Genomic DNA, 11,605 nt, shown 5'->3' with positions numbered 1-11,605 from the left:
GGAAGGATGAGGCAGCGGGAGGGGAAATAAACTAGGAGGTGGCAGTTTGCTGGTGGAGTGTGAATGTGTGACTTCAGCCATTATATTTAGGAAGAAATTTTAAATGGTACACATAACATTAGCTCAGATCAGCACAACTGTACTTCCCAGGGACATCCTACAGATAAACGTATGAAGAATGGAGGGGTGCTATGATGCTACAAGAACAAGGACAAATTAATACTGGCATACACCGACAGCATCATCCTCAGTTTTGCTCTAGAGCTCAAGAACAGCAGCTCTACAGGAATCAGGGCCCCTGTCAGTCTGGGTGCAGACACGTTGAGCCAATGAAACCGCCTAATATGGTGATGCCCTGTTTCATAAAGCACCAGTCCAGCCTCCCTTGTAACCATCCCATCATTACTTTCACTCTCTGTATTTTTACCAGCTTCGCTTTATGCTTTCAGCCTCAGTGAAAGCAAGATAAAATGGTTGGTAGCATCAGAATTCATTTCACTGTCTCCAACCTAACTGTGTGATTAGGAGAGCGAGCAAACAGGGAATAGCCTTAAAGGGGACTGCAGACTCCGCATTTCCCTGGCAGCAAGACCATCTGTGCGACGTGACCTACTTGTGGCTGCTGAACACCAGCACGCTGCAATGGGAGGCGACAGCTTTAACTGACTGCAGGGCTGGTGGGGATGGGGAATGGACAGTTGAAGGAGCTTTGCACTTCTCTTAACACTGTAATTTAAGATCACAGCCCCTGGCCTTTTAGACCTGCTGGATAACATATATTAGTGTTAGCCCTAACAATAGTGGTAAGCTGAACTCACAAATTTAACTCAAAAGCAAAATGACCTTGAATATTGAAGAGTTCTCTCCCTTCCAAAACCACTGTATATAAGAAACTTTTTATTACTCATCTGTACCAAATATGCAGTACAGATATATACTTTCAACTAACGATCACCTAAAATTAGTTTCTGCTCTCATGCTTCATTTCTATTGCCTTCTGGATTTTACACCTCACACCCCTCCACCATAATTTCATCACTGTTGCCCTTCGCTGTCTTCAATTACTGCCTCACTTTTAATGTCTTCACTGATTTCAACTTCTTGTTCAAACTAAAAACAAACTATCCTCAGTTTCACCAACCATAGCATGCAAAACAGCAATTCTTTTGCCACAACTTCTGCATTTACCCAGCCCCCTGACAAAACACATTGCATTGGGCTTCAGTTGTCCTGTAGAGGCTAGAGCAGAAGCCCTTGACTGAAGTTGATGTGAGAAAAGCCTCTATACAGTCTTTAAAGGACTTATTCCCTTCCTCAAGCACCTGCAGCTGGGACTTCCTCGCTCCTGTGATGACCACAAGATCACCACTTACTCCTTTGATGGTGATCTCCATTACTAGTAGTATAAGCTCTCTGAATACACTCAAGAGGAACATTCCCCTTGCTAACTAAATCGTTAGCAAAAAGCCTTTATCCGTACTCTATACCGATTACAAAAAATTAGTAAGCTTTTGTGGTGAGCAAGAGACAGGACAGAAAGAATAATCTTAAATTTAAGATTATTCTCCTTTCAGGATGATACAGTACATCTGCATGCAGGTGTATTCAGGTACCGTTGATGACACAACAAAAGAGTTCTGCCATTTCAGCACTGAATTCAAAATTTATTTTATCCTGGATGTATCCTGCGATGTAAACAGACAGACTATGATAAAAACATATGGGACGGATGGGGTTTAAAACTTCCAGCTCATGTACCTGCCACACATCCCTATCAATATTGTGTTTTCAATAAATGCTTGTTCTGTGTTTGGTAAGCTACAGAACCACTGTGAGAAGTTACTGCCTACAAGGGGTTGCAGTGCTTTGGAGACCGTATCAAAAAAATACCTATTGCACTGATTAGCAGAAACTTATCACAAAATCTGTCATCAGGCTCTCTGCAACAATTCTTATGAATGGCGTTTCCTACTGTCCTTTGGGGGCTTATCAGCAGCAATCCTACACACACAGTGGGAGAATGCTGGCCAGGAAAATTTTATCTTATCTAGACGTTGGTACTTCCTAAGAGCTTAACAACTGTGTAATTTGGCAAGAAACCAAAGCATGTCCAGTGTGCTGTACTGACAGACTTTTATGACCAGCAGTGCTGTATGCAGCTGCAGTATTTCACTGTCTCATGTTGGGTTCTGCTGAGTACTGCAGTAAGTTAAATCCAAAGAGAAGAGTAACATAGTGAGTTTGAGGTATTACAGGAAAAACGTAGTCATCTGGTACGTGTTCTACAAACAGCCTGAATACTGAAAAAAGTGCCAACTATCTCACCCTCACATGCCACATAGTTGTGTTATTTAATTTTCTACTTTACCTCCAACGGAGGCAAAGTTAATCCACAGTTAATTCTGCCAGCCGTATAAAGGTACGGACCACTTACAATTTCACCCTTATGTATCCTAAAACCACTAGGAACCATGTACAAATATTAATAACCCCCCCCCCCCCATGCAATACAAGATTAAAGCACTGACCACCCTGCCTACACAAAAACTCAAGATATAGGACTGCGCTTTTTGTAACAGAAACTTCACCCTCCGGAGCTTTAGAGCCTTAGAAGAAACTCAGCAAACGCTATCGCTGTCAGGCCACAGGCAGAACCAGTTCTACAGGCTGAAGGCTATGCTCTTATCTGCAAATGCTCACATACCAACCTCAAAACACTAAGTAACAGGTTCTGACAGTAACATCGCAAATGTTGTTGCAAGTGATAGGAAGTTAACCCCTTAGAAGAGCATCACTGCTCACACAGCGCTTCAAATATGATGAGTTCCAACTTCCTACCTCCCACCCACCTTAAATTAGAAACATGTCGCAAGAAATCAGAGGCCAGACTGAAGGACAGGTCCCCTGCTCACTGAACTAACTCAGATGTCATTATGTGGAGCACAAGCTGAGCTTAAAGACCTACCAAGAGGCCCCATTAACTACTGAGGTTTAAAACTAGTGTTGATACACCAATTCTAACAGTCACACTGGAACCAGCCCTCCCATTATAACTACTTACAGTATTTTGCGATGCACCTTTTATTGTTTTCATTTTAGGGAGGGAATAAAGGTAGCTAGAAGAAGAAACAAAGTTTTAGACTCCTGACGTGCAAACATATCGCTGGCTTTATTGATGAACCTGACCAGTCAGTAGGCCAGGGGAAGCAGCCGGACTCAGAAGAGCCGCGCACAAGCCCGCCCAGCCGTGCCGGGAGCGGCCCCCAGGCCTCCCCGCCAGCCCTCCCTCAGCAAAGCCCAGCGCCCCAAGGGCCCCGGGCCCGGCCCGCTCCCCTCAGCGGCCCCACGCAGCTGCCGCAGGCGCCGGGCCGGCCGCAGAGCACCTCCAGCGCCCACTCCCGAGGAGGCCGCCCCGGTCGGGCCCTGAGGGCGGGGGAGGGCTCATCCCGCTGGCCAGCCCCGAGAGGCGGGCCCGGCAGCGCGGCCCTCCCCTCACGGAGGCGGCGGGGAGAGGGGCCGGGCCGCCGCCGGCGCAATGGAGGTGGAGGTCGCAGAGGACGAGAAGGCCGGACCCGCTGCAGGCGAGAAGCGGGGATCTACCGACCCTTCGGGGGCCTCTTCGGCCGGCGGCGGCCATTACGAGCTGCCCTGGTGAGGGAGGGAGGCGGCGCGGCCTGCGCGGGGGACCGGCTGCGGGCGGGAGGCGCGGGCGGCCATCGAGCGCCTGCGAGATGGAGTCAGGGGAGGGAGCAGGGCCGGAGGCGCGCGACCATTGGTGCAGAGCGCGGCGGGAGGTGGGGCTTGGCGGGGCTCGGCCTATGGGGCGCGGGGCGGGGCGCGCCGTGCCGTTGGCGGGAAGGTGGGGGTGCGCGCTGGTCTGTGGGGCCTGTATAAGTACAGGGCTGAGGGGATGGGGTAGGCCGGCCCCGAGGCTCCGGCCTCGGCCAGGCCCGAGCGCTTAGGGCCTCTGCCCGTGCCCGCCAGAACACAGTAGCTGGGTCTGACTCGGGAGCGGGGGTGTCCCCGCAGCGTAGAAGGCTCTGCCTGCACCCAGTAACCTGCCCGGGCAGGACTGGGGCCTGTGTAGGCGGGGGGAGTGGGCACCGGGCAGCCTGGGGTGGAAAGTAAGAAGTCCCTATCGAGTCCAGACACAGTCAGCCCTGCCTTGTGTTAACCGTGAGGGAGTGCACAGCGTGACATCTCCCCTTAGTCCCCATAGCAGACTGAAGTGCCAAACTCGTGTCCGAGTTAAGCATTTTTTCCTTCCTTTTGCTTTTTTTATGCGAATGGAACTAACAACCTTTCAGGAATTAGTGTTGTGGAATGCTGTGCTTAGCAATGAGGGGGGACCCTGCAGCGTTTGCACTGAAGACACCTCAAGTCGTCTGTTCTGTGCTATGTTAACATAATCCTTTTCTGTCAGTGTAAAGCACTGCTAAAGTTTTATTAGATGTGCTGAAGTGTGTGGGGTTTTACTTTTACAGGGTGGAAAAGTACAGACCCATGAAACTATGTGAAATAGTTGGAAATGAAGATACTGTGAGCAGATTGGAGGTTTGTAGCTGTCCCTTTATGGATTAGTTCAAAAAAATAGTTCTGCCTAGATCCACAGACCGTTACAAGCACTTTTGTATTTTTACATCCATACTTGGGTACGTGGAAAAAAAACTTCATGATTTACTTGAGAAATCACACATTTTAGAACATGTTTGAGTGGTGTTCTAAGGAAATATGCTTCTTTGAATTGGGATGTTGTTTAAATTGTCCTTGTTTTGATACATCTTAGAAAAATGTAGCTGTCATAATAATATTGTTTTGGTGAATAAATATAATTTATATAACAACAGAAAGAAACATAAATACAATGTTTTTCTAGAAGAAAAATCTTTTTCTTAACAAATTAGTTTGTGAGCACACAGTATTTGTTAGCAGAAGGCTTGTACTAGCAAGCGTGTAATTACAATGAATGCAGAGGAAAGGCAAGAGTACTAAAGACCTGTGGGATTAAGTGCTTTTAAGTTTTTCCATATTATTCTAGGGACTGAGTTCTAATGGTTCAACTGGGAAAAAAAAAACCAACACAAAAGCAGCCAGGTTTAAAAAAAAAAAAATGAAAGCAGGAGGGGAAAAAAAGAAGCCTGTTTCCCATGCTTGAAATAGAATAGAATTGGAAACTATTTGCTCCTGTTATTTTATTATGTAATTTGCTGTTATTATTCTTTCTTAGGTCTTTGCAAAAGAGGGGAATGTACCAAATATTATAATTGCTGTAAGTATTGTTGTGTTGTACTGTATTTCACTGTGTTGGTCCTGGCTTCTAAAATCTAGCTACAATAGCCTCCCAGTATAGATTTGCATCATGCCTGAATGTGCTGGGTAAGAGCGACAGTGATTGCATGGTCAAGGAGCAACGTTCTTGGCAGAATACACATTAAACAACCTGCTGTTAAAAACTAACTTGCCTCTGAGATGCCTACTGCAGTGTGTCTTGTGCTTCCCTCTGTGGCATTGCCTCTGTTGGAGGCAGGATCCTGAACTTAGCCAGCCTCTAGTCTGATCCACTGCTGCAGCTGTGAGGAGTGTTGTAGAGAGTACAACTTAGAAAATTACATTAATCTTACCAGCAATTGCTGCATTGTTGCATTTCTAGGGCCCTCCAGGAACAGGTAAAACCACCAGTATCCTCTGCTTGGCTCGTGCTCTGCTTGGTCCTGCATTGAAGGATGCTGTTTTGGAGCTGAATGCCTCAAATGACAGGTGAGAATGAATAAACCTTATCAAACTTTTAATGAAGAAGCAAGTATCCATTTTTATTTTAAACTCAGGCCAGCTTGATAGGCCCGATGCCATAGTAAAGGCCTCTGGTACTTATTTTAATGCAGTTTTCCCAACTAAAAGTTAGGCAGTCTTTGGTGTCCACCTGTCAACATAGGTGATATTACTTGATGTTTTATAAACTTGATAGATATTTTCATACACAAAAATGTAAACAAATGGAGTGCGGAATCCAAAATGGTACTGTTTTCTTGAATTGAAAGAGCTAAGCTTCCCCTTGCCATCATGAAGATACTCCAGAGAACGAAAAGTAAACAAGTTGGTTATACTGAACCTTTTCAGTGTTTAGGAAAAAAAGCAAAGTGAGAGAAATTAAGGCAATAAGGGCAGTTGAGGATTAAAATGTAGGGTATGTGTCTTAGATACGTAGAGGGCACTCACTCTTCTCCAAGGATCAGGCACTGAGGGCTGATTATATTTCCTGAGCTCTGTATCAAACCCATCCTGAAGTATTCTGAGAGTGTTTCCTGGGGGGCTGTTGATAGATTTTACCTACCTTTGTAAATATCAGTTGTAGAAGAGCTATAGTATTCATTTTCTAAACAGAACAAAACAGTAAAATCCTTTATTTTTAAAATTAAGTCTTTGTTGATAGTCTGTCTAGGAAAGTGTCCAAGTTGTGCTAATATGTTGCATTCTATCCCGCTGTTTTTCTTAAACTCTTCTGAGTTACCTCTGGGCCTGTGGATGTAGGTGTGTGAAGTAATGGCAAATCGGTCTTAAATGCTTCTGCACTTGTTCATTTATTACCCCTGCTTTTTGCCAAACATAACTCATTTTGTGGCAGTACTGCAGGTAAAGGTTGCAGTTTTTAAATATATATATATACACACACACACATATGTATATATGTATACTGCCACTATTAAAATATCTTTCCAAAACCTCAAAAAATGAGGATTATTGGTGTTTAAATTTGAATTAGTTAGGGAGTCTGGCTTACAACATGGTTTCTCAGCAGTTATACTGGCACAGCTGAAGGAGCAGGAACAAATAGTGGGAGAATAGGGAGCTCAGGAGCGCTTCAGCCACTGTTGCTGCTGAATAAAATCTGTTATGCAATTTCACCCAACTGATCATGAGTCACTTGAATTATTGTTCCAGAGGCATTGATGTTGTGAGAAACAAAATCAAAATGTTTGCCCAGCAAAAGGTCACACTTCCAAAAGGTCGGCATAAAATAATCATCCTTGATGAAGCAGACAGGTGCGTTGTTTTTTTCTTGACTTTAGCTACTACGTGAAATGTGTTGCATCTATCCTGTTGTATTAGGCAGTCTTAGATGTTTCTATCAGGCCATCAAAAATAATTTGTTAGGAAATAAATATGCATTCAACAGTGTTCTTAGGAGATTACTCATACCAAGCAGAGATCATTGCTTCAAAGGAGATGCTGAATATTGAGGTGAAACACTTTGTGATTTAACTGGATATGAAATAGTGTCTTCCAGTTTACTTTCTCTTTGAAAACAGTCTGGCTTGCCTAGACTATTTCACTGGAAGAAAACAGGACATTCTCCTCCATCTGCCTATAAGTAGTAGTATTCGTAGCAGTTTTCTTCAGAGTATTAATGATTTAATTTTGCACGTTATATTTATGGAGGTCTTGGTGACTGCCTGCATTGTTGGATGATTTGGTCACATGACTAAAAAAAGCTGCTTCGTTTATCGAACCAGAATATCAAGTCATTTACAAAACACTGTTTAATATCAGTAAACTATGAAGCTTGTGTAAAAATAGTTATTAGGTTGCACCTGTAAGTCATGAAGGGCAAAATCTGTCCTAACTCCTTTTCTCCCCTAGCATGACAGATGGAGCACAGCAAGCACTGAGAAGAACAATGGAAATTTATTCCAAAACAACGCGCTTCGCGCTTGCGTGCAATGCCTCAGACAAAATCATAGGTAAAGTGCTGCTAGTCCCTGAGTGTTTTTATCATATGTTCTCCATACTGTTGGCTAACTTCCAAGGCTGTTTTCAGAAATACCTTGGACCTGCTTGTTGCAGGAAACCATGGTACTTCTGAAAAATCAAGCCACCTGTACATCCAGCTAATAAAAGAAGAGTGTACTTATGTAGCAAATGAACCCTCTGAATAGCTGGTTTTGATGGATAGTGCTGTGCGTGACTGCAGCAGCAGATTTCTCATACTTAGGGCTTAATCTCCATCCAACTCTGCTACAGTTAAAGCTGTTTGATGTATTGTTTACGGGATATTGCACACCTTTCGTTGTCCTTTCTGAAACATAATCTTTAAGTTTACCTATAGGCTAACACATTGTTGACCTTTAGACTTTTCTTGTTTAGCCGTTAAAATAGCATGATAAACATACATTCAGAAAACCCAGAAAACAGAAGAAGCTGAGCTTCATATATATTTGCACATATCTGGAAAAACTCAAGTAGCACATTTGGGCTCAAGAGAAGGACTGAAAGATATGCTTAAGGAGATGCTATATTCTGTTTGGAGCTGACTTGTTCTTTTTCTTTGAAAGAAGACAAATGATGAGTTGGAAACTGAGATAGCTTCTTCCAAGATGAAAACAAATGGTTGGGGGATTTTTTTGAGAAAAGAGGGAAATACTAATTATACATCTCTGCCCTCAGAACCTATTCAATCCCGGTGTGCAGTGCTGCGTTACACCAAGCTGACAGATTCACAGATCCTTGCAAGGCTACTGAAAATTGTTGAGAAAGAAGATGTACCATATACAGATGATGGACTGGAAGCCATTATCTTCACAGCCCAAGGGGATATGAGACAGGTAAAAGAAGGGCAATGAAACAAAGGCTTCTGTTTAAAGCAAAAGAACCTTCGAATTGTGGCTCTGGAGGATTTATTTTTGGAGAGGTAAAGCAAAGGGAGGTGACCTGTGGCACAAAAGTAACTAAACTATTTGGTTTTGTGAGGTTTTAAAGTGGATCTGCTCCTGAAAAGTGAGTTGATGGGAACTGGATACTGAATTTGTGGGAAGGAACAAAAATCTGTATACATTTGTAGTTTCCTGTGTTGCTTAATTGAAAACTGCTTATTTAGCATCATTTTCTGAAAAGTGTATTTCATCCTGAGGGGAGTTAGAAGTACAGCACTTCAGAAAATTATTTCAGAAAACAAATGAAGTCTTATTTTTTCTTTCACAGGCTTTAAACAACTTACAGTCCACATATTCTGGATTTGGCTTCATAAACAGTGAAAATGTCTTTAAGGTTAGTTATAGCATAAAACAGTGATGCTAGAACTTGAGCACTACAGCTGTGTGAGAACTTTGATCAGGTACATAACCCTTTGAAAGTGCTTTGTCAGTTTGCAGACAGCACTATGTATGTAGCAATTTCAGCACTGGGGTGTAAAAGAGGGCATGTGCCTTTTGAAAAGGGAGAGAGCACTTGCGGTCCCTAATGGCACATCTGAGACTGTGGTTTTCCAGCTCTCTCAAAGCACGTGAATCACAACAGCTGGGAAATTTCACAGTGATCACTTTAGAATCTATTACCTGGGTGTTCTTGTTTCGTGCTATTGTGCCTGCCATGGCAGGATAGCTGAAAAGTCATATTACTGAAAATTAATTCTGTATTACAGAATATGTCTGGTTTAGTACTTGAACTGTATAGAAGCTTGGTGAAAATACTAGACTTTTAACATAGAGTCTTCTAATATTTTGAAGCGTAATATTTCTCTTTGATATAGGTATGTGATGAGCCTCATCCTCTGCTTGTGAAAGAAATGATACAACACTGCATAAATGCAAATATTGATGAAGCATACAAGGTTAGTTTTCATGCATTGTGTCGGCATAGACAATTTTTCTCTACAGAATTCTTGTTTGTTTTGAAGAAATCACGGTGTGTGTTGTACTTTAGGGTAAAGGCAATACCATGTAGGTGAGTTGATGAATTAAGTCCTTTTTATGGAAGAGTTTTTCAGATGAATAAGCCAACAAGCAAAAAAGCCATGTATTGAAATTGCTTGCTAAACAATCAAGGTTAAATCATCTGATAAATAGTGTGTGTCATTCCAGTAGTTATGTACAGCTATTCCAAAAGTGAATATACTTGCCTTGCCAGGTAAGTGAGAGATTATTCTTGCCTGCACAGATTCTTGCACACCTGTGGCGACTTGGATACTCTCCAGAAGATGTGATTGGCAACATCTTCCGTGTGTGTAAAACCTTTCAAATGCCAGAATATCTGAAACTGGAATTCATCAAGGTTAGTACTAACCTAGCTCCTGGTAGGATCTTTTGGGCCTTTTTAAGAGGATGTGATCCGTAATGCAGGGGCAGCCTCAGGGTTTTCTGTTTGAGATTTGCTGTACATAAGCATGAAAAAAGTATTTCTTAACTCATTACTGCTTCCTTTCCCACCCTGCATTATCAGTTTGTCAGTAAGAATGGTCACTAGAACTTTTGACATTTAATCACCCGCGGAAGGGCCGAAAGTCACTTTAGTGATCGACTAGAATTAATAACAGATGTGATGCTGGCTGAATTTATTATTTACATCAAAGCCTTAAATAACTCCTTGAGAACTTTCTTCAAGCACATACTTGAATCTAGTGTGATAAATAGTGAGATACTAAATTATATGAACAGCCAACTGACAAATGGTAAACTGATGTAGTGGAATCACTCTTCATATTTAAAACCTGTCCTCGAATGTATGCACCTTGCTTCTTGTAAAGGAAGTGGGGAAATACAGGCTTCAATTTAGGAAAAAAAAAAAAAAAAGCATTCTAGTTGGTTTCCATGAGAAGACACTTCCATGAGAAGTGAAGTTTAAGTGACTTGGTCTCTTAGCCGTAAGGGATATGTTCTATTTAGTCATTACTGATACTATACATAGACTGGGGGAGAAAACTGAAGTTTTTACGATGTCTTTATCTCTAGGAAATTGGGTACACTCATATGAAGATAGCAGAAGGTGTGAACTCACTTCTACAAATGGCTGGACTGCTGGCCAGGCTGTGTCAGAAGACTGCAGCCCCTGCAGCGAGTTAGGTATGTCACTGAGCTGAAGCGTGCATTCTGGAAGGTGAAGGCCTGGCGTGCAGGCTCAGCAGCTCTGTGTGTGTCTTGAATTCTGCATGCAAAGAGCCTGTTCCCTTGGTTTTACTAAATTGCAGAAAATAATCAGGTTCTGTTGTAAAAATGTTTTGTACTTTTTTTTATTTAGACCAATAAAGCTTTAAAATTTACTCTTACATGTTTTATAACTGAAGTAGAAAAAGAGAACTCTGACAGTCCAGAGCAGTAAGGTCTGTCTAGTGCACTCATCAGAACTGCTTATGTCAGTGGTACATAGCAGAGACTTAACAGCAGCAGAAACAAAAACTGAATCCCGTTGTCAGTGATTATACTTCAAGCCTGGTCATGAGTGGTGGTCTTACTGAGAACATGAAGGAAAAACTGCACAAAATAAGGCATTAAATGAAGTTACAATTGAGGTATGCTGAGCAGGTGTTACTCCTGGGTGCTGTGAGTAAGGAAGATATTTTCACTATACAGGAGAAATATTACACATTTCTTAATGGTGCCAGCTATTTATTTTGGATATTCCTTTCGTAATCTTTAAAAAAACCCCTAAATTCTGGGATGCTCTTCATTTGAGATCCCTTTTCTGTTCTTGCCTGTCCAGGTTCAGTAATGTCATTTTACCATAGTTTCAGCATACCAAAAACCATCATGCTTTCCTGTGTGTTCAGTTTTGGAAACCACCTTGCTAGTGCAGATGAGCAATAAAGCGTGAAACGCAGAGCAAAAGCAAGAATAAA

General features: G+C 42.5%; 1 protein-coding gene across 1 annotated transcript; it reads left to right on the top strand.

The window, feature by feature from the left end:
- Positions 1–3,454: 3,454 nt before the first annotated feature.
- RFC2 (replication factor C subunit 2) lies at positions 3,455–11,035 on the top strand. The gene is made up of 11 exons (XM_037375099.1): positions 3,455–3,651; positions 4,485–4,554; positions 5,228–5,269; positions 5,651–5,757; positions 6,940–7,041; positions 7,639–7,739; positions 8,443–8,600; positions 8,977–9,042; positions 9,524–9,604; positions 9,931–10,044; positions 10,722–11,035. The coding sequence occupies exons 1-11, from the start codon at positions 3,536–3,538 to the stop codon at positions 10,830–10,832; spliced, it is 1,068 nt and encodes a 355-aa protein (XP_037230996.1). The 5' UTR covers positions 3,455–3,535; the 3' UTR covers positions 10,833–11,035.
- Positions 11,036–11,605: the final 570 nt, after the last annotated feature.

This window comes from Falco rusticolus, chromosome 1 (assembly GCF_015220075.1).
Source record: "Falco rusticolus isolate bFalRus1 chromosome 1, bFalRus1.pri, whole genome shotgun sequence".
In the NCBI taxonomy this organism is placed as follows: domain Eukaryota; kingdom Metazoa; phylum Chordata; class Aves; order Falconiformes; family Falconidae; genus Falco; species Falco rusticolus.
This window is presented reverse-complemented; position numbering and strand designations above follow the sequence as displayed.